A 27,346-nucleotide genomic window follows, 5' to 3' on the forward strand; every position below is an offset into this window, starting at 1 on the left:
TAAACAAATCCACAACATTGACGAAATACTGTGCTGTTACTTCAGTATTTTGTGCAACTAACTGTTATTTGAGAAATATTCGGTTTGGTTCTATTACATATTCCATTTTAGTGTTTCTGATCGCTTGAATATATTGGAAGTTTGAAAATTAAGAACCTCTTAGGATGTAAAGAGTATTTATACACGTTAAATGATCTGAATCTGCTTCTTTGAGTATGGTACCATAGCTTTTCGAGGTGAATAATAGCCTAAATGGTGAATTTTGATTCCAAGAGTTTCAACTGCCTATTGGTAGATTACAAATAACCAATAATAATCATCCTAGTTTTATTTACGTTAGTAACCCCAGATCATTTCCCAAACAAATAACTCCTATTTTCGTCCATGTTCAAAGCCCTAGACCTAAAACTTTACATGAATATATTAATCATTATGAACATTAGTTCCTAAGATCATGATCAAATGCATTCTAACCTCTTCTATAAAATCGCTTAATCACCAATGGAACAAATATCTAATATATTGGAACACGTATGTACTATTTTCACTGTAAATACTCCCGGTTGTCATTGCTTCCTTAAAATTTTTTTGAATGCGAAAGGAATTAGGCGCGACTCACTTAGTGCATATCTGACTTCTAAAAGGGAAATAATAATAAATGCAAGAACCGAAACAAGCAAAACAGATGAAATCATTTGTCGTGAAGTTCAAAATAAGCTTACTGTGCCTCAGAATGTGATGGCTGAAAACTCTAAAATCATGTTATTACGAAATGGTCTCCTTCTAATTGATATTCCATATATGTCTTTTGATTTAAGCAAACCAAGACAAAGTAAAGAATGTGATGGTATAACATTACAGGAATGCAAAAGTTCTGTTCCAAATGAGCCTGATATCGAACTGGATAATGGTGAAAAATTACAAACACAACATCTTGATCGACATAAAACTATTCGCGAAGGGAATAAACTCATTTTCGTGATCCCCTTAGACAAAAATTTCAAGGAAGAGAATATAAAGGTTACTGTTGTACAACGTTCAGTATGCATAACAATTACTAACCTTGATTATTCAATAGTGAAACATAACTCTAATAAATCTGATTCCAAACATCTTGTCCAAAGAACATATTATAAAGAATATGAGGCTTCTGATTGTATTCCTGATCCTGAATCAATTAATTTTTATGTTGATAATAATCGTCTTATTGTTAATTTAAACATAACCAAAACGTCACAACAATCTCAGATAACATGAAAATTCCTCTTATACAGAACCTCATTTTATAAATAGTAACAGTGGGAAAGTGTTTGATTATTTTGAATTTTATTTTTTCAACATGGACTGTAATTTATCATACTACTCTATTACAGTAAGTAATACATCATTTCATTAACGTTGTATTATTCTATTATTATTTGAAAGAAAATACATAAATGCTGTGGAAGTTTATAAATTGTTCAAACATATTTTTGTTTTATGCACAATATTAAAATCCTAATCAAAGCTTTTATATCTTAACTAACAACGTTGTTTTATGTAAAGTTGACACAAAGTTGACACACACATCGTATGGGTTGTGTCAATTAAGTGGTATATTGCTTGAACTAATGTAAATCGTATGACAGAAGACGATTACTTAAAAAAAACCGAGTTACTGACTAAAGAAAGAGAATACCGGCTAACTAAAAGTGTCTGTTTCATTCAAAAACATGATGTACACTTAGATACTATACATGGATATATATATATATATATATATATATATATATATATATATATATATATATGCAGAGAGAATGAACAGGAATTTTCTTTGCATACGGATTGTGTATTTTACCCTCCTTCGGAAAACAAACATTCTTTACCAAACAGTGTTATTTTTGGTAGAGTTTAATATTTATTTAGACAAAACTGGTTGCTACCGTATGTTTAATTTAGCATGCGAAAGTTATTATCAGTTTAATTGGTCGATTCTTAGTAACTAATATTTAGTTATTAGCCAAATGCAATTCTGACTATTACATGGTCTGGTCAGACTCAAATTGGGAGACATTGATTTTTCCATTTTTAACTCATCAACGTTGGTGGATCAATCAAGAAGCTAGAAGTTTCTTATGTAGATTCCATATAAACCTGTGATGTTTGTATGAACTAGTGATTCCTTTGTACTTGATGACTGCCTGATTTCGAATTCCAAATTCAATAGGTTCATTTGTGCTCACCTAGTTCTGCTTGGTTTAAATTATGCTATTTCGAGAATTCATAGTCCGTACAATAATTCAAATACTTCTAATCATCACAAAACCTTAATGTTTTTATTATAATGTCTTTGTTGTTCGGGTTTATTAGAATATGCAATACCCGTTTCAATTTTTATTTTGGTTTGGGAGGAGTTAAACAACACATAGTTTTAAGAGAATATTAGTGATGAATGGACTCCAACAATCAATTCAAACTGTGAATAACTGACTCAAAATGAAGGTCCACATTAGTTCATGTTTGTTTGTTGGGGATAATTAACATGGAGTCTAAGTTTTAGATTTTTTTCAGATGGCGTTCTCTAGTAAAGTCCATCTACAAATTTAAGGTGACTGTGCTCGATTTTGGTTAAATCATGGAACTCTTCTCAAAAAGTCATTAATACAAACTCCAGGTAGAAATGGGGTATTTGAATTTCATCAAATATATGGCAAAACAATGAAAGTTTAAAGACTAGATCATTGAGCTGAGAGAACGTAAGTCCTCGACGAATAGAGAGGTGAGATTATCACGATAAATATAAAATTAGTAAAAGTAGTAAGAGTGGTAGTAAAAATGTTCAGGCACAGATAATAGGATTTGAATGTCATCCATTAATCGAATTAAATGCACAAGCTAATTTTAAAACTTGCGATCTAAAAGAAGAAAAAGAGTGGGCATACCTCAGCTATCGGGACTGATTCTTAATAATTTCACCCCTAAGTCTCTGAACGATGGTTACAGCAATCGAGTCAACGCTAATCAGATAGTCTGAATGCATCAACACTGTTTAATCTAGCAATCAGTGTCTTCGTAGGCTAGAAAACCGTCACAAATCATGTGTTCAATGAGTGCTACACTTATGAAAGAACGTATAATGATGATCACCTTCCGCAAATTCTCGATGCTATTAACAAAAATATGAGTTTTAATGCCACTTTACCATATTTGTAAATGTACAAAAATTTAATAAGTATGACAAACGTACAAAGGTAGTACTGTTATTGATAATAAATTTAAAGTAACATCAGTCAACTTTTATATGACTTCAAAAAGAAACAAGTTTTCTCAAGAAGTTGGGGAATATTCGTAGTTCACGATGAGGATATTGGAGGTTTTATGCTGATAATGTTATTAAGAAGAACAATGAAAAGCTCCCCAACCAACCTATCCAGCTCAGGGAACAAAACTCCACCAAAAACTTATCAATATGCTTATTTAATGAATAAATATAATAACATAAGTATAAAATTACATTATATGTTGAATACTCTAATTTGGTTTAAGAATATACTTCCGTTTTTATAAATTTTATCTCTTAAGTATATATGGGTGATAATTCAACATGAATGGTACAGACATCCGTAAAATTTAATGATTGTAATGTAAACTGTTTATTATATCCTACGCTTATTTAACTAAACAAAGCCAATGGTTATCATTATTCAATGTCTTAGAAGTTCATAGGACTTCAATGATCAAAACGTCATACCTAATCAAACAAATGTTAATGAATTTTCATAGTAATATTGTGGTGTGGGTTATTTATATCCACACAAGTAGTATATGACGGTGGTCAGGCATAGAATGTATTTCAGTAGAAGGTCGATGAGGAAAGAACGGGAACGGAACGCAATTGGTATGAAAACACATGAACAATGAAATCCGAGACAACGGATTGGTGTTTGCAACAGGAACAGTCAAGTTTAAGACAATTGATTGATATTTTGCAAACTAACGATTTACTATATGGTTCTCAGATTTTATTGAGATGCTCTGTAATTTTGTGATCAAATACATTCAGTTGTCCCCGTCCATGTTCTGTTCACTATAATGATAATAATGATCACTTTATTCAGTGAAATAAATTTAATTACAGTAAATAATTCTCAACACAAAATACCAATTACTGTAAAAGATTCAAATTACATATGTGATTAACTTGTGAATATTCACAAAAAAAGTGTATACAGGAACTTGTTTTTAACAGTAATTAGCTATCATCCACATTTATCCATAAATGCTTTACACTAGTATGCCTACAAGTGTCAAATAGTACGAAACCCGGGTCCAGGGCATCCTGTTGACTACCTCCAACCACCATCTAGTGTCTTGAAGTTCGTATTGAAGATGCTCACTTTCATATTGCTTGAAAGTTGTTTTGAGTTCTTTATGTTGTTTAACTGTAGGAATGCTGTCCTTGCTTTTCCAATCCTCGCCTATACGTCTACATCAGATCCTCCTTTATGTTGCTGTTCAGGAACGTGAAAGTTTCCATCATCAAGTGTCATTGCGTTGGTATTCTCTGTATTGCATTTGAGGATCTTGGTTTTTTTATTGTGTAATTTTGAGGTATACTGATGCAGACAGAGCCTTCTGCTACACTAGTTGTCTTCATCTGCATTTCTCGGTGTATATGGGATAGAAGGGCTAAGTCATAAATAGCATTAGGTTAGAGAAATAATAATTTAATTATAAATCTAAATAAATGATGGAAGATTACATAATGTACATAATTATATAAATTAAGTAAATAAAATAGTCAACTAAAGCGGGTGCTCATTAAATTTATGAAATGTTTACCATTATCCCGCTAATAACAATGGTAATGAAAACAGTGATACAAAGATATGTAAATACTATGAAAACACAAGTGGATATGTTGTATATGTAATTGAGAAATTATGTGATCTATAATATAACTAACTACTAACTTATTAGGCCTGAAGTTCCCCAAGATAAAAAGAAGAGGTTGGCCATCTTTCTTTTGAATATAAAACTCACACCTTTGAATCCAAACAGATATCTCTTCTGCCATTTGAAGGACTTTGAGTCTGACAGATTTAAGCAGATAACTGATGCTACGATTTATCAGTGTAAATGACTGATTCATATTGGTTTTATGACCTATTTACACGAAATGGGTTTGAACAGAACAGTTAACAGTTTTAACTGAATTTTAGCTTGATCACAGTCGGTGTTCGTCCGTATGAAAGTGAAGATTCTTAGAACACTTGTCGGTGTAACTTGCTCCACTAAAGCAGTCAAATAGATAAATAAATAAAGAGGTGGGTAGTCTAGATATTTTTTTCCAGTATCCAAATCCCCATCCGACGCGTAGAAAAAAAATTATTTGAAGTCTTCTTTTATCGAGATTTTGAGGAATTTCTCAACATAAATTTACCATTACCATTTTTCTGGGTGCTTAAAATGTATCTAAGTATTGCTTGTACAAAACTCAATATCAGAACTAGGAATTCCCAGAGTTATCTAGTGCATTCTCTGGCGGTTCACAGTGTACTTGCTTAGATGTTGTGCATTCGAACTTGGATTCGGAAGTTATGCATGAGCAAAACAGTTATTTTTTTACATAAACACCATACTGTGTTAACTCTTAATGGTATATATAAGTGTATGTATTCTTACAAACTAACCTGGTTCTATTTTGTCTAGTTAGCATCAGTCGTATCAATTGGTTTTCCGTATGAAATTTTAACACCCTTATTATAGCTTTGCGAATTTTCCTGACTAATCATCATCTGTTTTGTTATGCTAGTTTGGATTGATATAAAAAGTGGAGAACACTAGTGGAAATGCTAAAGCTTGAGTGCAGTATCAGTTTCTGAACATTCATACTACGAATGAAAACGTGAGTTTATGAACTGAATTCGATGAATAGCATGACACCAAGGGATAAGTTATCAGAAATTTCAACTTCTTAAATACAACTAATTATATATATATTCTGACTTGAACCCAGGACCTTCAGTCTCACGCGCGACCGCTCAACTTCCAACCCACTGGGCCAGGATGCAGTGATGTTAATGTCTAACTTCAATCGACCCATGATCTTGCGCAACCCTTCATCGATTGAACGAAACAGCCGTTCAGTGATTCCAGTTCATTAATGTTGGTCTTGTTTAGATAGACTCATGAATGTAATTATTAAAACTATCACGATCCCCAGAAATCCCCATTCTGACAAAAATTATTTGACATTTTTCCGAATATAGTAATACAATGAAGATTTACTATCATATATCTGAGTTGAGTATGAACATATCTATGAATCTAAGCTTAGTGCCTACTTCTTAGCAATGCAAACAGTGAATGAATTGCAGTTACGAGTAAAAAATATTTATAGATTCTAAACAAAGAATTTCCTTTCCTTAATCGACGCTTTGAAAAAAGCTAATCCATTTTCTATAACTACAGATGAATCGATAGATTTACACTGATGTGAATGTATGTAGCTGTTAATAAACAGATTAAATAAACAAGTTCACATTTTGTAAAATACTATAAACAAAACCCATCTGCATATAACATTTTCTTCCCAAATCACTCAGATTACAGGTTTTAAGTGTTTCACCATAAGATAGTCGGCTTTTATCCTTTAGACTTTTCAAATATATAAAAAAAGAAACCGTATATAATTGTTAGCTATGTTTCATTTGTATCATCTACTTAGTTGTATTTTGCATAGATATTGTTTCAACTATGTAGATAAGTTAATCAGTAACATATGGTACATATATAATAGTATAATCAAGCAATGATTTAAATAAAAATCTTTGTTTCATTTGTACAATTCAACATTTAAAAAGAAAATAGACCTTCTTTTTTCATATCTATTTATAAGAAGAAAGAATTCCACATTGTAGAAGATCACTTTTCAGTGATATCAATAATGAACTTAACAAATGCATGTATTTTCATTTTCAATAAAGTATCCATTGCTTTTTTTAGTTACTTACCAATTTTCAGACAACTTATCATCATACATGCTGTACTAATATTTTGAACGAAGAATATTCTTTTCCATAAATTCTATTCAGACTCTACAATTCATATATATTTAAATGATTAATCCTAAAAATGACCAGGCTAAGGGTAAAGTACATTGTTTAATGTATATGAATTTTAGATTGTCAAACAAAATAGGATATTAGACCACCTTTGGAAACCTGGAAGCACTGGAAGGCCGTTTCGTCCAATTGTGGGACTTCTCAGCAGTGCGCATCCACGATCCCGCTCGCGGGATTCGAACCCGAGGCCTTCGGTCTCGCGTGCGAACGCTTAACCTACTGGACCACTGAACCAGCACCCGATGGTGATAGTGTCTAACATCAACCAATCCACGAAATTGCGCGACCAACTTCCACTGTACTGAGGTAGATACCTGTCTCTACCCGATTGTATTGGCTGATGTTAGACACTATCACCATTGGATGCTGGCTCAATGGTCCAGTAGGTTGAGCGTTCGCACATGAGATCGAAGGTCCTGGGTTCAAATCCCGCGAGAGGGATCGTGGATGTGCACTGCTGAGAAGTCCCACAATTGGACGAAACGGCCTTCCAGTGCTTCCAGGTTTCCAAAGGTGGTCTAACATCAATTGGTTCATGATCTCAATCAAAAAACTTAATAATCTCCACAACCCTTATACTAGTAAAATAGGATAAAATTGTTAATGTTGATACGACTCATATGGAATGTTAACTTGAATCAGCGTATATGTTAAGCGAAAATTTTAAGATCCATGATCCGAATAAATATGGGTCAGCTAGGGTGAGAGATATAATAGTTCAATTATAATTCAATCAAATGTTTAATATTGTGGAAAAAATTAGTAAAACCGAATAAGGAGCAAAGTGAATGAATTATGTACAGGGGGAGATTAATAATGATAATATAATAATGATAGTAATGATAATGCGGTAAAATAACGAGGAATTACTTGAATTTCATCGAGGAATGATAAAAACCTATCAAAATGATCACAAGAGAAAAATGGATTGATTGAATCAGTTGAACTAGTTTAAGAAATGACCATGACTAGTTAGCGAAATCACTCATTCAGATTATAGACTAATTAAGACTAATAAATCGTAAATTACTCTTTATCATGATATGACACCAAAAAGAAAACTGATGGAAACTATAGAATTTTTAATAGCTATTTTATCATGAAATAGAACTCCGCAAAGTGTCTAACTACTGTGCGGAATTAAATCCAGTTTCCTTTGGTCACTTTAACACATTCAAAATAGCGAGTAGGAATAGCGTTTCTCACATTCTTTCAACTTCAATCACTTCCTAATATTATATGACCATCATATGATGTCATCAATTCTGAATTTACACTCATATAGAGTATTCGGTACTCACTAATAATTATTTCCAAAATTAAAGGACGATATTTAATGACAAAAATGTGAATGAATTAAGGAGTATACTAAGGAAGAAATTATGACACATATTAGCTTCCAAATAATACAGGAACATTAAATGCAAAGTACATTGATACACATATCAACTTATATCAAAGCATAACTTGTGTCAACAATTAATAGGAAAATAACGCAGAGGAAATCAAACGTATTTGTATGGAATATTGATTTTGAAATTAAGGAAGTGATCTAGAGGTTAAACGCTTGCGTACGAAACCCAAGGTCCTGAGTTAGGATTCCGCGTGCAAGGTCGTGGAGTCTCATATTGGAATGAAATGGCAGTTCATTGCTCCCAAATTTTCAATGGTGGTTTAGCTTAGAGGGACTCATGAGTTCAACTGTTAAAATTAATACAATCTCCACAAACTCACATTCCGATAAATTATATTTGACAAATTTTGTAATTAAGAGCAATTCTACTTTGAAGTTTTTAAGGAAATCAGTTTGCTCTGGATGAATTGGATTTACATCACTAGATAGTGGACTATTGTACAGGATTAGCTTAAAACTGATATAATATGCTTGTTTGATATGATTATGTCAGTGTCTAGGGTAAGATTGTATAATATTTTTTGCTACCTACTGAGGGGCTTATTTTTATGGAAAACATATGACACAATGATTTTTCTTTCTGGCCTTAAAGGTTGATAATCGTATGGCTTCTGATAATAGCAAGATTAAAATGAAATATTGTGGTCTACAGAATTTAAAAAACAGATGTCATCTTTATGTTCAGCTACAAACCTATCCTTTCACTATGCACAGAAGTTACTTAATAGAACAGACAAACATTAAGTAGCACTGAGTGTTTATTTAAAGTGGTATTTATCTTCAGTTGTTCAGTTAACTTGTTTACTGAGTGGCATTTATATGCTTATGAGGTTGAACAGTAGATTTAACTGATATTACAACAGCTAAACTGAAAGACTGTTTCTGGGGATTTCTGCTGGGTTCCTTTGGTTAACCAGGTATATTTGGAAGAGTTAATGTTCAGTTTCAACTTTACAGCCAATGATGGACTGTAATAAAAGTGGAAAAACCGATTCTGATAATTTAAAATTAAAGTTTAAGCTACATTAAATGGATTAAAATCATAATATTAGGAAAGGGATTGATTTTTCAAAGAAATGTATAAAACATGAAAATAATAACTGGTTGTTGTTAAGGTAGAAATAATGATAGGACAAGCGCATAGTGTATTTAGATAGTGACTTACAAAGGAATACTGGATGCTTGTTTCATACATTTCAAAGCTTGTTAACTAGATGTGTCTCTATCCTATTATTCATATGTACATTACTTCTAAGTAACATTCGAATTCTAGGTTTAGCGTACACTGCATTACACTGAATAGGATAAATGGTACGTAATCTCCATTTTAATGATTGTGCGATATTTCATAACACTGAAAGAAATGTTTAACCTTACATTTTCTAGTTATTCACAGATCATCTTGTTTAAATAAACTGACTAGAAAGTGTTATAATGATCTTATTCACAGCATGTCCATATAATTAAAAAAACTCATTTTCATATATTTTAAGACTTTTAAATACTTATCAGTAATTCAATCATCTAATACTGAACAATTACATCTGCTACAAAATTCAAGTACTCTCGTTAATTCTATTTCTTGATTTGAGCTAAGTGAATAAAATCAAATATGGAGGGGGTTTTGTGGAAATTTTAATAATTTTATAATTGAATTCATGAGCCAATTGAAGCTAGACCATCATGGAAAATCTGAAAGCACTGGACGGCGGTTTCGTCTCAGTGTGGAACTCCTCAGTAGTGTACAATGATGGACGGTGGCCCAAATTCATGGATTGGTTGAAGTTAGACATTAACACCGTTGGATGCCGGTTCAGTGATTTAGAGGTTAAGCGTTCGCACACGAGACCGATAGGTCCTGGGTTCGAGTCTCACGGGGTGGGATCGTTAATACACACTGCTGAGGAGTTTCACACTGAGATGCAACGACTGTCCAGTGCATCCAGGTTTTCCGTGGTGGTCTAGTTTCAACTGACTCCTGAATTCAACTATAAAATCAAATCTGCCAATTTTTAAATAAAATACATAAATGTCAAAATATTTTGGACGGAAAAGTATGGTATTCAAAAGTATATTAATATATTATCAATCTTTGTCATTGGAATTGTTCATGGGGATTTCAATGTTCAGTACTAAAGGTATCAAAATAAAGTGTGTGTATGTATGTGTTTGTTATTAAATATTAAAAGATGACTAAAGCTGGGAATACATAAGAAAATATTTGTCATTTTTTTATGTACATGGTTATTAACTTTTGGTGTTTTAAAACCATTATGAATTTAGAAATAGATAAACAAACAATCATATTAAAATATAGAAACTACTAGATGAAATTCAGTTAGTAACTCTGCACTTTTGATTTACAGAAGTACAACTGAGCAGTCTTTGTTACCATATGTGCATCCCAAGTGGATTGCCTTGCTATTATATTATTGCTACAAATTTTAATATATTTAGTATGTGGCTAATAGTGGAAACTAGGATGTGCATTCAGTCTTATTTTGGGCTTAGCAGCTAGTTGTACCTTCATCCCATTCCACACTGAGACCCATACTGCGTACTTTCCTCTTCACATAGCTAATATTTTTTTTGTGAAATTTACTCGATGACAAAATCAATGGATACTTTCAAAGAGTCCCGAAATAGGATAAAACTTACTGCCTAATGCTTCTAAATTATTAATAGTTCTTCAGATGATGTGAATCTTTGAGAGGAACCAACTTGGAATTGAATAATTACCATTAGTCCTAAACTTATTAAAAATCACTGCTCATTTTAATGATTTTACGAGTTTTATTGACATCCAATGCAAATGAAACGTAATATGAATATCGGATTCTTTCAGTGACTTTTCACTCAATAGACTTGTTAGGAAAGCGGTAATAAATGATTGGAAAAAATAATCATTCATTTGACATTTGAACAAATAACTGAGCAGAATAACATAAATTCATCTTATTTCGTAAAGTTCTCATCAGCAGTTTACAAACTATAATATTTTAGAAATCCAAATTATTGTAAATTTTGCATACCTAAAACAGTAAAAATGAGTATGTGCCATCATTATAGAGCAAACAGATTGAATACAAAGAATGGTGTAAATAAAATATGATAATTAAGAGAAGAATCTGGATAATCAGATATGGTAACAAAAAATTATAGAGACAAAAAAACTAAGTCATTATATAATGTAGTAATTGAACATAAATTAGGTGCCATCTCAGTTGTCTAGAGGTTAAGCGTTCACGAGCGAGACCCAAGGTCCTAAATTCGGATGCTACATGTGGGATCGTGGACGCACATTGTTGAGAAGTCCCATATGAGGACGAAACGGCCATCTAGTGCTTCCAGATATTCAATGATGGTCTAAAATTATTCGATTCATGACCACAATCATAGATTAATAGTCATTAAAATTAACATAGGCTGAGATTAGTTAGTCAGGGAATAAAGTTATGAATTTGAAAGTTGTGCAACTATAGATTAATTCACTTTCGTATTGATATCTCCGACTGACGAGCCCCGATTAAGACGAAACACTCATGCTAGATTCCACTGCTACCCACCATCATCTCTGTTTAAAACTATAGATTGTTTTAGTTAAGCAATATAATTATTATTTTTTTATTTTTTTACCTACTGACCTTCACTTATCATGTGATATGTGCTGTGAATTTTATTTTTCAACTACTATTGACAACATAAATTACAAATTATTGTTAACACTAATATCACTCTCATTTGAATTTAATGTTAACGGGTAAATTTAAAGACAGCCTTGTCAATTGTCAGTGTTTTTTGTAACCAAGTTGACATTCACATAATGACATATATAAAAAAATAAATGGTCTAATATATACATTGTTATTTGGGAAGAAAACAAAATAACATTTTTACTGGTTTTTTTTCAACTTGGTAATTATCACATTCATTTGTTCTTCCTATATATTTTTTTTCTAAAAAGGGTAACTTCAGTGTGATTACATCAACTCTTTGTCTCTTATTGTATGTGTATGTCGTTTACTCTTTCTTTGTCTCTTCAAATTCATAATATGTATTTTTTTTCTTACATTATTAACTAGAGAAGTTAACCGACACAACGAAACTTAGTGTCAAGTAATATAAAATGTGTGTTCTTTTCGTTTTAGGAACAAAATGTACTGACAGACACGAATCATTTGCAAACATAATACAACATTCATTTAAATGTTGTTCTGTATAGGAATAGTTGGATGAATATGCTGTGCTTACATATACATAGATTCATATCTTTGGTACAAATTTTTTTTTGGTGGATAATGTTTTCTTCCTGTGAAAAATGCACATTGGAATCACATGAATGAAACTTGTTTTGAACTTGTATTCATAACATGGACCTTTATATGTTTAATTCAATAAACAAGCTATTTCCTATATGTCGTATATAAATCTAGCTAAACATAATCCCATAGTAAGTAGTAGTAGTAATAACAAATGTTTTGTTCTTAAAATTTTTATCATTTTTGCAAGAAAGGTGAGACAAAATGTAGTATAAACAATTAGAATACATAAGTACAGGACATTATTTTATTTTTAAAAACAAAACAGCTATAAATTTTCACAGTCGAAGTTGTGGGTCGATTTAAGCCAGACCATCATTGGAAACCTGGAAGCAATGAATGACCGTTTCATTCTAGTATGAAACTTATCAGAAGTGAGCATCCACAACCTTGCACGCGGACTCGTAACTCAGGACCTTGGATCTCGTACGCAAACGTTTAACCTCTAGATCACTTAGTCGGTATTCAACAATGTTAATTTTCAACTTCAATCAATCTATGACCTTTCACAACCCTTCTTTCATTGATTGATGTGGATAACTGTCTCACACCTAACATGAATCGGACTCCACTGGTCACGGCTTCCCACTAGAACTCCAGGAGTTGCATCTTGAAGTTGGTCACTAGGGAGCATGCAATTGTTATCAGTGTGAGGATTTGTGGAGATTCTGGTTTTTCCACAGTTGAAATTTAATAAAATTGATAAAATTTCAACTGTTTTAATCACTTACAAAGTATTGGCTGAATATGAACGTGTTCATCGAAGGATAGGAGAGTTTTTAATATGAAATCTCGTTGCACACGTAGCGAATGTGCATTGTCAAGGTGATCTAAATGGTATATATGCAGTTGTGTGATGTACCACCCTGTTTGGAATTTCGTTACAATATATATATATTGGTTAAACGAAATTTTCCAAAAAGAAATTTAAATGACCTTTCTCATAAAAAGTAGGGATTCGCATTGCAATCACTGAAGATCACAAAGAAATAGATGACAATAATCAGTGCAAATGATGTAGATTACTGAATTTCATTAGCCATTGAAAATCTGGAAGTACTAAGCGGACATTTCGTCCTATCATGGGACTCCTCAGAAGTATCCCCAAGTACCCTGTGAATAGGAGTCAAACAAAAATCCCTAGGTCTCGTGCGCATACCTTTAACCTTTAGACCAATACGCTGGAATACAATAGTGTACAAATCTAAATTCAATCAATCCATGAGCGTGGAGTGAGGACTGATGAGGTGCTCCAGCTTTTTAAAGGTTTTCTAACTTAGACCTATTCGTGATATTAATAAAATAGAAAATAGCTTGAGACATTTTATCACCATATTCAGATCACCACTTTCTCAGTCTCAAGCTTCGCGGTTAACACATGAGACTTATGGTTTCTGAATTCAATTTCAACCTGTAATAATATCAATCCGTTAATTGTGAAACGTTTCACTTAACAACATCATATTGAGGTTATACTAGCTACAAATTACAGGTGTGTGCTTAAACTGTTTTTACTCAAACAATAGTAAACCACATCACCACATCCACAGGGTTGGTTATTTGGTTGAATTCTGCTACATGAAATCCAAGAAAAAAATTGGAGCAAATAAGCTGTTTATTAATACTTGAAAAGTTTGTCTATATTTCTTTAATCGATGTTAATTTGTGTAGGAAAAAATTGGAAAACTCAAATCACTGGATGATAAAAAGGACTTATTCGTTTACTCCTTGCACACATTGATTTACTTTGTAACCTATGAAGCAGGATTCACGAATGAATATTTCTACAAATGTAAAACTTTATAGATGGAGAATTTCTTTTTATAAATCACGACTCTTGAAGATTGAATATCCATGCAATTGAAGCAATTTTTAATTATTAACATTAACTGATTGAAAGAAATCTGTTTGTTGTATAAATGAAAGCACTTTCAGTTAATTTGCTTTAAGTCATCATTGACATTTAAACACATTAAGATTACTCTATATGATTTATTTTGATTGATTTTTTAATGTTGCATTATAAGCTACATTATCATTAATGAATTAGTACCGAACTCAGTTTAATTCTTTAATTATTTCACTGATAGGTTTCTCACTTTCTTTAGAAAGAAGAATCAATGTTTTATAAAGAACGTAGCTTTATGGAACATCATTGCACATCATTGACATTCTTAACATTTGTGATAAAACTTAATTCAGTTAAATTAGTTTCTCAAAATAAATATCAATGTTTCCATAATTTTCTCGATTATCTAAGGTGTTTAACAAAATCTTAGTCAATTCTATGAGTTCGGTATACTCTGTACAATTCGTTTATATTCTATAATCCTTTCTATGTATGTTATTTCATCATTTAAAACAATTAATATTTTCCCCATATATGTATAATACCATAAGTATATATTAGTAGAAGGACCTGCAAATAACTGTTTACCCTTGACATTACCTCTCCAATTTTTTTAACATTAGAATAAAATCTTTCATTAAACATAATGCAGAAACATCTATATAACTGAGTTAAATCATTTCTATCAACTAAGACTGCAGTCTAATCGTTGTCTAACAAAAACGTAATTAATATCAAATGGGTTTTGTGGATATTATAGTAATTTCAATGGTTAAGATCATGAGTCAGTTGAAGCTAGACCACCATGGAAAACTTGGAAGCAATGGACGTTCGTTTCGTCCTATTGTGGGACTCCTCAGCAATGCGCATGCACGACCTCTCCCCTACGAGATTCGAACCCGGGACCTATCAGTAACTCTCTGAAGACAGTGGTGGACGGTGGCTCAGTTTCGTGAATCAGTTGAAGTTAAACATTAACACCGTTGGATGCCGGATCGGTGGCCTAGTGGTTAGGCGCTTGCGCGTAAAGCCAGTAGGTCCTGGGTTCGAATCCCGCAGAGGGAGAGGTCGTGGATACGCACTGCTGAGGAGTCCCACGATAGGACGAAACGGTCATCCAGTGCTTCCAGGTTTTCCATGGTTGCCTAGTTTCAACTGACTCATGATCTTAACTATTGAAAACTTAATTCTTAAATATACTTTAAATAGATTATTAAATAAACAATAATATCTACTGTCATTATTCAAGCCATCAAACGTGTATCGATTGAAATGATTGACTTATATGTATATTTGACAATGACAATTGCATTAATTTGATGGGAAATTTCGGTTATGATACCATTTCAGTATTTGGTAGTCATAAAGTTTTCTGTTAACCAAGTTCAAATCAATATCAATGGCAGGCAATTATTTATGTATGCCTTAACTGTCACATCATAGATTGTTTAATTTTATTATTCAGAAAATATTGTTTTATGTTTTTTTTTGTAAAATTGGAAACTCTTGTCTCTATTGAAATGATCATACTGGAAAAAAACAACTAATGTGTACTGACTTTTATAGTATAGAAAAAGTAATCATATTTATGAACAGTAGTATGATGATTAGATATTTGATTTTCTTTCTAATTAGTAGTGGTGTGGTGTGAGCTATTTATATTGACATAAGTACTTTATGATGTTAGTCATGAACAGAAGGTCTGGCAGCAGAGACAAGAGGATCGAACAGTAAAGAATCGAAACGGAATGCAATTTGTATAAAAATGCAAGAACAATGAAGTCCCCACCCGTGTTCTGTTCACTACAGTGGTATGTAATTAGTTTCGAATAAAAAAGACACTTCATTGTCTACTAATCAACTATGCTTTTTACCTGATTGATAAAAATTACTATTGATTATGCTAATTTCTACATTAGAAACTATTTTCTACAGTTTTACTTTATCAAATACCTATAATTATGAGTGTTAAAATTAAAAAATAATGTCCTGTTGAACCATTTACAATCAAATAATGAAGCTGTTTAAGTGCTGTCATAAATTATGTGAAACAAATTAGAGGAAAGGACAAAATATACATCAATAAACTGGAACTTGATACAAATATGTAATAGCTAAAATGTTTCCATCACTCATATCAGCATATTCAGTTAGTCATAATCAAAGTAGGACAGGACATAGATATTATACCGATATAAGTAAACATACTAAATTTCAGTTTAGTCCTAGAAGGAATTAATACGATTAAAGCCATAGAAAACAAATGACACCAACTATAATTGAAAGGTAAACTTTAAAAGTATAGAACTAATGAACTGTGTTTAGTATTGGAATACAGTATGCGCATTCTGTTCACTATAAAACTCCTCAGGTGTATACATCTGGATCTCAACATTTTTACTGTGGTGGACTAATATATATATCATATAAGTATATAAATGATAATAATGTCACTTTAAATAAACAATCAATTATACGTAACTGACTTAGTTCTATGCACTATAAGTACATATAATATATACAGAGTATAATTCATAAACGGTTATCAGTTACCTGTTCAATAGATTTAAAATATATATCCAAAATTATTATTATAGGAGATTATTTGTTTCTAAAAACTAGATATACTTCAATATTATGACAGATTATGGTTCAAGATAACGTTCAGAAATATCAACTGTGAAGATATACATAAAATATTAGTAGAAACCTAGAAATATATGGAAGGAATATTTGGTAAGAAGAAAATGATGAATGATAGGTAGTAAATGTATTTGATGAAGGATAATCAATGTATTCTGCAAAAAATAGTGTACAGGGTAATTCCAAAATAGAATTCAATAATACTATATATATATATATATATATATATATATATATATATATATATATATATATCAATAATAAAAGTTGCATAGATACAATGAAATAATATGCAATGTGGATAATGGTAAAAATTATAAATTATATTTAGACTAATGATCTCTTTAAATTTACTTGTTATTGTTTAGTTGAATTTTCCTATTAATGTTTAAGGCTGCAATTAATCAGTCATTTATTAGCATATGTGAATCCTGTGCGTATAGCCTCGATATTGCTTTAATTCATAAGCATTATAAGCAAAGATGGATAGTGGCTAGTAGCGGGATCCAGGACGCGTGTTTCCTCCTATTTGGGACTCGTCAGCTGGATGTACCTGCTAGCCACTATCCATCTTTCCTTTTAATGCTTGTGAATTACAGCAATATCATGGCAATACACACAGTATGCACATATGCTGATAAGAGACTGATCATTTGCAGTCTCAAACATCAATAGGAAGCTCAAGAAAACAATACCAAGTGAATTTAAACTTCATCCGACTGCACAAGAGAGTGACTATCACGACTCAATAGTTATTTGACGCGAACGGTACTGGGGTTGAGTTCAAGAGTGAACATCAACTATGAGGTGCAGGTTCATCCGGCTGACGAGTCTCAATTAGGACGAAAATCGTGTTTTGGATTCCACTGCTATCCACTATCCATGTTCGCTTATGATAAATATCTCTTTATTCTTCACAATCAATTAAAAAGTAAATGAATAAAAATATTAATATCCATAACATTATAAAACTGAAAAGAAGGAAGATTTAAACAAAGCAAATGGATAAGTTCAAATGATGAGAGATACAGTGATTGTCATCAAACAAATTTGAAAAAACACGAAACACGACTTTCCAATATTAAATAAGCATCAAAGACAATTTAATGTGACATTCAGTCCTCTATGTAACTGACCATGTATAAACAGTTTAGAGAGTTTTAATAACATTAGGTACTACTATATAATATGATATTTACTATTAATGCTAAGTCATTATTAAGCATTTTCAATCATAAACGAGTCAATCATCAAGCTTTTACTGTGTTACTAAATAACTTTATCGTGAGAATCAATATCAAAATGATTTTCTCCACAGTTAACTATCAGTCTATTCTGTTAACATAGCATTCGACCATTTACTTATTTACTTACTTATGCCTGTTACTCCCGTTGGAGCGTAGGCCACCGACCAGCATTCTCCAACCTACTCTGTCATGGACCTTCCTCTCTAGTTCTATCCAATTGTTGTTCACTCTTCTCAAATCTGTCTCCATTTCTCAGCGTAATGTGTTCTTTGGTCTTCCTCTTCTCCTTTGACCTTAAGGATTTCAGGTGAGGAAAACGATCGGTCATTATTAACTAATTATTAAACTTTAAGTTATTTTGAAAAAAATTATTATAATGATTGAGAGTATTTGAATTATTGTACAAACTAGGAATCCCAGAAATAATGCAACTTAACCAAGAAGTATTAGATGAGCACGAACAAACCTATTGTATTCAGAAATGGAACTCAGACAATCATCAAGTACAAAGAAATCATTAGTTCATGCAAACACCACAAATACCCACTATTCTCTGATATTTATTTTGGTATACTTGAATTTCTTTCTTGTAACAGAAAACAAGCAAATGTGAATTAATTCCTCTTCAAAATATATTAGAAATATTGTTCACTTGTTATTCAAATACACTTCGTAGGTGTAGAAAATGGTCTACTTCAATATTAGTACTGCTTTAATAATAGACCTATTCCTAAAATCGTAGATTTGTCATGATATAACTGCCTAATCTTTAGGATCTTACGTGGAAGTCACATCATATTCTACACCAACTCATCGCATCGTAACAATCATCAATATATGATCAGTCAGTTAGTCAGCTACAACGTAGTGTGGTGTGTGCTACTTATATTGATATAAGTAGTATATGTCGCGAGTTAAAACGTTATACCTGGCAGCAGAAGATGAAGTGAAGATCAAGAAAGTAAGAGCGAGAGCACAATGGAATTTGTAAGAAAACGCATGTACAATGGAATGGGAGACAATGAATTAGTGTTTGCAAGATGAACACCGGATTCATAAGAGTGGTTAAGTCAACGGTGTTTATATATAAAAGAAAGATTGAATATAAGGACATAGTACATGAAGAAAGAATTAGTTCGTAGAAAGAAATGTATGAAATGATTTTAATCTCTTAGCTTAAGGGTAGACAGACAGTGCATACACCGACGCCATTGTGATCGATTCTGAGCCATGTCACCAAGAGTCTCCAACCTTTGGCTACTATAGTCACGCGGACCTCAACCAAGTAGTCTGCATCTACCAACATGGCTCAGACTAGAAGTTAGTGACTTCAAGCACTGATGCCACGTTTCGGTTTGGCCGCCCAATATATGATGGAGAACAAACTTAGACTAGAGATAGAACAATATATTTATTATGAATAAAAGATATATGACAACAATCAAGTTAGACCACGCCTGCAAGGCCGAGCCATGCCATCCGATCAATTCAAATTAATCCAATGCATTGTTCCCACTTTCTCCATCATTGGGTTTTTCTCCGTGTTAAATATTGAATATCTATTTTCCCAGTTGTCTCGTGTTCAGCTTTGAGAATTGTGTGGTTAGGGCCCAATGCCACTACATAGGTATTTAAGGGATAATGATGATAATTATATTCCTACTGGATACAAATACATCGAATCAATTGCCATTTTCATTTGTTTTCGTAATAAAAAAACTTCAGATTATTTCTCAAATCTTATACAAATTGCTTAAGTTTTTCTTTTGTAGGGATATATATATACGAATATTCGTCATTATTAGAACGAATAGTTTGACAGAAATTAGGCGCCCAATATCTAGAAGACATTATTTGTAGTAATCTTTGACAAAATTAAAGAAGACTATATGACAGACAAATAAAAGATGAATAATTTTGAAAGAAAAAAAACGCCTCTTAGATACTTAAGGATTCATCTTAACAATCATTTAAACATAAATAAGATCATATACTGGTAAACATATAATAAATAATCAATTTTGTTTCATTTTCATGGTGATCATATCAATATTTTGGCAATATTTTGTTTATGTTAATTCGCCTAGATAATAATGTTAAAAAATCAATTAATATTCTGGGTATTGTGTTATTTTTATCAGTAACAAAGGAAAATGGAATTATTAAAAAGTCACCTTTGTGGAAGTATACAAACAAAAACTTGAACACAACAAAAAAAAGAGCATATTATTATACTTTTATTTAGTATAAGTCATTATAATACATGAAATTATTTAATGATAGGAAAATAGACCTGTATGTCTTGAAATTAATAACAATATAAGTATATATAAAGAAAGATCGATAGTGGATAGTAGTGGAATCCAGAACGCGCGTTTTGTCAGCTGGATGTACTTGCATCTCAGAGTTGATGTTCATTCTAGGACTCGAACCTAGTACCTTTTGCTTCAAACACCATCGTGTTATCCACTTAGCTACCGAGTCTATCTTTGCTTATAATACTTGTGAATTATAACAATATCATGGAAATATGCACAGGATGCACATATGCTGATAAGAGACTGATCAATTGCAGTCTTAAACATCAATAGGAAGATTCAAGTAAACACCACCAAGTGAATTTAATGTGAACAGATAGTTAGCTTCAGCTAAAGGATACTGTGAATGGTTATCAGTTAGATCTAAATGGTAATCTCAAAAACAAAATTACAATTCGGCAAACTTTTTATTTCTTACAATTAACTGATGGATTTAAAGATATTACTATTAGTTAGCCATTTCATGGAGTGAATAAATTGATCATGAGAAAGTTATCTTTTTCATATGGTCTAGTACACATTATTAAGTTGTTTAATCGAATTATTGTAACTAGAAATTTCCCACAAATTAGATAATAAATCTTCTCAGTTACAAGACAATTACTATCTTCAAGCATTCCTATTACTTAATGAATTATGAGGTCCAGAGAGGAGCCATATTGTTAGCTAGTATCATTGCAATTTGTGCATCATAATCGTCTCGATTCAGTGGTTCATATAATAAGAGAAAACCGACAAAAGAGAAAAATGTGTTAAAATGTTAAAAAGAGAGTTGATTGACTGGTTGTAGAATATGTATAAATGTTTTACAACTTCCAACGATGAAAAACCCAATAAATCACCATTATTGTTGCGAATTTCCATTTGGAATATGTAGTTTATCTAAGAGGATGAAATTATTGTGGTGTTTGAATGAACTAATGATACCTTTGTACTTGTTGAATGTTTGATTTCGAATTCTAAATACAGTACATTCGTTTGTGGTTATCTAGTACTTCTTGATCCGATTACGTTATTTCTGGGATTTTTAGTTCATACTATAATTCGAATACTCCTGATTATTACAATCATACTTCTTCAAAAACCATCATAGAGAAGATTCGTTGATTTACATCATTATCAAATAAGATAGTACTTTTTTTGTCATTTGATCACTCAATATATTCTTTCATGTAGCTTCTACTCTATTGTGTAACTCATCTTGAAATTTCTAACAATTAATCAATTTCAATATAAATCTCACCTACCATATATGACATATGCTTTAGTTTCATTGAATAATGTAATACGATTGCAAAAAACCATTGGGATAACTTCGACATTTCCAAATTGATTATTTTAAGAAGGTAAACAGGTTAACTAAGATATATGAGCTATTCTAACGTTTAATGATAAATGTTAGAGACTAGCGAAATATTAATCATTTATGGTTAATAATATTTACCTTTTATTTTTTTAAAATTGATTTATGTCTATAAGAAAGTGAGTGGAATTTGATTGTTTTAGTAAATTATATTTCCCAGGAATTTTAAGGAGGGAAAAAAGTATTAATGAAGTAATTAATGTACTTTAAGATAAATGAATAATGTAAAACGTTTGCAAATGTTTTTTTTCGTGGAAATAAATATAAGTAATTACATAATTTCAGGAACTGGTTAACATGTAATCTTATCATTTACTACATATTAATGTTACCGATTATTGGTCATATTTTAACATGTATTTATTAAGTTGGAATTGAGCGAAGAAATTTCTTTTCAATTAGTTTTTCATCATGGCTCTACACTAATATACATATATGTTTAACAATAATAATATAATACTCATCGAGTAGATACGTTACGTAATAATTACATAATGACATTTAAATTAACATTGATTAATTGGAAGGAAGAGGATTATTAATATTCAAAGTGATCAAGAAGTTGCTAAGTTGCGTAATGTAAGAAACAAAGAAGGAACAGAATTTTAACGGATGGTCAATAGGATGGTAGTTACGTAAGAATCAAGAGATGAATGTTGAGAAGTTATTAAGTTCAAAAGCAACAGAAATAAAATTACAAAAGTTAAAAAAAACAAGTGGAAGAAGTATGAAAAACAGTTCTTTTGAAGGAAATCTTAAACTGATGGCCAGGGCAGGGAAAGTGGTTGTACGAATCTCTTTTGAATGCAATGGTTAGGTTTGTGAACATGGATTGCGATGGCTTCCGCAATGTGCAAGAGGCGCACTCGTAAACCATGTGGCAAATTAGATGGGATATTGTAGATAACCTTAAAAGCTTTATTCAATTCAACTTCTTCCACTTGTTTTTTTTAACTTTCGTAATTTTATTTCTGTTGCTTTTGAACTTAATAACTTCTCAACATTCATCTCTTGATTCTTACGTAACTACCATCCTATTGACCATCCGTTAAAATTCTGTTCCTTCTTTGTTTCTTACATTACGCAACTTAGCAACTTCTTGATCACTTTGAATATTAATAATCCTCTTCCTTCCAATTAATCAATGTTAATTTAAATGTCATTATGTAATTATTACGTAACGTATCTACTCGATGAGTATTATATTATTATTGTTAAACATATATGTATATTAGTGTAGAGCCATGATGAAAAACTAATTGAAAAGAAATTTCTTCGCTCAATTCGTTCCTTCTTTATTTACCAAATGGCAAAATGGTAATTTTCACTAAGTTGGAATTGTTACTTACTTACTTTCGCCTGTTATTCCTCGTGAAGGAGCATAGGTCATTCACCAGCATTCTCCATCCAACCCTGTCCTAAGCAATCCTTTCCAGCTCCTCCCAGTTGTTATTTGTCATTTTCATATCTGCTTCTATTTCCTGACGTAATGTGTTCTTAGGGCTTCCTCTTTTCCGCTTCCCTTCAGGATTCCAAGTTAGGGATTGTCTCGTGATGCAGTTTGATGATTTGCGTAATGTATGTCCTATCCATTTCCATCGTCATTTCCTAATTTCGTGTTCAGCTGGAAGGCTGTTGCTGATGGTATCCGGCCAATGGATGTTGAGTATCTTGCGTAGACAACTATGTATAAATACTTGTACCTTCTTGATGGTGGTTGTTGTTCTCCAAGTTTCAGCTCCGTACAATAGAACTGACTGCCTTGACGTTGGTATTGAAGATTCTCACTTTGATATTGGTTGAAAGTTTTTTAGAGTTCCATATGTTCTTCAATTGAGGGAATGTGGCCCTTTCTTTGCCAATCCTCGCCTTTACGTCTGCATCTGATCCTCCTTGTTCATCGATGATGCTTCCCAGGTATGTGAAGGATTCCACATTTTTCAGAGTTTCGCCATCATGTGTGACTGGGTTGGTGTTCTCCGTGTTGTATTTGAGGACCTTGGTTTTTCCCTAGTGTATGTTGAGGTCTACTGATGCAGAGACTGTTGCTACACCAGTTGTCTTTATCTGCATTTGTTCATGTGTATGGGATAGGAGGGCTAGGTCATCTGCGAAGTTGGAATTGTTATATACAATTAATTATTGTTAATGAAGTCAGTAAGTAGTTAAAAACTACTATTCATATTCCTTACTTCCTATTGTTTATTGAATTCAAACAATTGAGAAGGTTTTTTGGCTGTTAAACTAAGTGGTTTGATTTTGTAAATGTATGTATATGAATTTAAATATTTATTAGGTCGATTTATAACTTTGAGAATGATAGTGAAAACATGTGATGCGGATCCTTTTGATGACTGCCAGTCGTTTGACCACTTAGTTGAAACCACTATAGATGAAAGTGTCACATCTAAAGTAGTTAGAAGGTATTTTTAAGGAAATTACTATATCTCATGTGTGTGTTTTTTAGTGTGATTTGAATTTGTCTGGCTGAGCAATGAAACGTAAAATAAACCAATTAGTGTATGAAGCACACTAAATTACTGAGAGGACAGTTTTATTTTAAATGAATAAATATTAACTAGAAATTGTAGTTAGTTAAGAAGAAAACCAGTAGATGAACTTGACCTCACTCTTGTGTTTATGTTATGTTTAAAGAGACAGAAAGTTTGCGAAACACAAAATCAATAATAATAATAATAATAATAATAATAATAACAATAATAGGAAAAATCGTTATTTGAAAGCTTACTTGTAAGGGAAACTAGTGGTATTCTTGTTTGTTTACCATCGATTGTTATCCTAACAAGTGGTTGTTATAGATAGTCTACAAGAAACCCCGGACCTAGGTTTCGTGTTCTTTGGTGTATGTCAGCAAGGTATACCTGTAATCTTATAGGAAGTGATGCTCCCTGGAGGATTAGAATAGCTCGGAGATAACGTCTCTATCTGTGAAGCTGGTTGGCACGAGATCGAATCCTCCATAGAGCATCAATTCCTTCAGGGTCACAGGTACACCTTGCTGACGAGTGTCAAATAACACAAAACCTAGGTCTAGGGTTTCCTTTCAACTACCTCCAACTACCACTTTACATCTTAACATAGTGCACGCGATATCGAGTCATCTAGGCTAGTGCCCATATTACAACTTGATCGACAGAACTCAATCTACACTAGGAAGGATGTGAGATACACGACATTGGTGATCAATCGTTCGCAGAAGGATTTAATCCAGAAGTACAGCTATTGTTGACTTTATTTTTAGATTTCCTAGATCTACATTATTATTTGTAGTTCTTTTGTGTAGCTCAGCAGAGAACACGATATAAATTGTTTAAGTTACGATAATGTATTTAAATATTTGTAAGTTTATGAAATTGTGTAAACATTCATACATATTACTTGTTCTGATCTAGCTACTGATGTTTAGTATTGCAATTAGTCGACCTCTTTAGGCATGTTGACATCCTATGCAGATTGCATCTATATCTCCACCAATTCTCAAACATTTTTAACATCCAGCTATCGAAACCCAAATAAGACTAAACTCGTGTCCTTGATTCCACTGCTAGCTACCATCCCTTTCTGCCTAGAAAACTGAAAAACGGATTTCCTGAATAGTTAACATCACCTAAAATGATGCACAACTGATTCACCATAGCTTGAAACTCCTCAGGAATACACAGATGATTTCGTATGGGGTCAGACTCAAGTAAATTTGAAATGACAACTGTAATTTAAGTGGGATCCAATAGTTCGTATCTTTAAATCCATTTAATTTTTGAGAGAGAAAGAGATTTTTATCTGACGGTATCAATGAGTTATTATCTCACTTTTGATTTAGTCCATTCAACCATCTACAGTTTGTTATATCTTTAAATTGATCTCACTCTATGCTAATTCCTGACTATGGAAGAAACCTATCACCAACGCAATATGGAAATAACTGACACAAACACTTTAGCAATAATTCACAACGAAAAAACCCAACAAGAATGCAGAAGAGTTCAGCAGAAAACTTAATATTTTACGAATTTGAAGATAAATTGAAACAGAACAACACTACGTATGCAGGAATTAAACATGACCTCGAGAAAATTTAGCAAAATAAAGGTGCTAATGATCAACCAGAAAATAACTTAGATTATGCGGCAATAAAAGTTTAGGAAATTTTACTCGTGGTTCTAGTTACAAGAAAGAATTAACGCTCATTCACAGAAATGCATAACTTAGGGTTTTTGTATACAGTTTTTCAGTAGGACTTTAGATAATTTATTTTGAACTAAGGCACTAGGAACCATACAATAAGTATTTACTTCAAGTGCTTTATGGCGATATTTTTAGAATTTTCTGGAGATATCCTTAATTACAAAATAGCTCTCTACGACTTCATGGTTTTGATGGTTATTTGTCATCATATATGACACGTAAGTAAGTGAGATCCTTCTATAATTTCAGAAAAGTTGGTGCTCCCTATTGGATTATAACTATTGTCTCCCAGTTCAACAACATGAAACGTCACTATTGTCGACTGATGTCCTGTACGACTGAGGCATTTGAAATTGATTGTTCAAAATTGAGTAGCGCCCAATGTTATGTCTGTCTAGTCACTTGATGCTTATCGATAGGATTCTATGTCCACAACTGCTCGATCACTGATCAGTAATCTGTTTAGATGTAAATGAGCTAGTATTTTAAGATATATCTTACTTATTAGTGTCAAAAGATGCGAAATCTAGGTTAATATCTTCTTCCTGACTACTCGCAACTTATCTCAAACCAAAAAGACCAACCAACTATTTTTCAACAAGCTAACCAAATCAAAAACTCAGTGGTCGATTAATATCAACAATGTAATATTAAGAGTTTAATTGCTTATCCTAATTAATAATCCACCTACTAAATAAAATTCAATTGTTACCTTTGACATCAAGCCTAACACAAACATGGAGTTTATCGTTAGAGATAAAAAATACCTTAATTTCAGTCTTTTTTCACGAAATCCAGGGTCAAGTGATAACTAGAGTTTCCGTGATATCACAAACAAGTATACAGAACTGTGTTTTGAACCTCACCATTCAGTAATG

The 27,346-nt window shown here is 32.1% G+C and overlaps 1 protein-coding gene across 1 annotated transcript in view; it reads left to right on the plus strand.

Moving 5' to 3' along the window:
- Nucleotides 1–359: 359 nt before the first annotated feature.
- The window catches only part of MS3_00005743 (uncharacterized protein), a 31,058-nt gene continuing 4,071 nt past the window's right edge, over nucleotides 360–27,346 (plus strand). The window contains exon 1 of the mRNA XM_012945849.3: nucleotides 360–1,372. Within this exon, the coding sequence (XP_012801303.1) occupies nucleotides 502–1,257 (756 nt within the window). The 5' untranslated portion in view covers nucleotides 360–501 and the 3' untranslated portion in view covers nucleotides 1,258–1,372. The remainder of the gene's footprint in view (nucleotides 1,373–27,346) is intronic.

The sequence above is a fragment of the Schistosoma haematobium genome, chromosome 3 (genome assembly GCF_000699445.3).
Source record: "Schistosoma haematobium chromosome 3, whole genome shotgun sequence".
Taxonomy (NCBI): domain Eukaryota; kingdom Metazoa; phylum Platyhelminthes; class Trematoda; order Strigeidida; family Schistosomatidae; genus Schistosoma; species Schistosoma haematobium.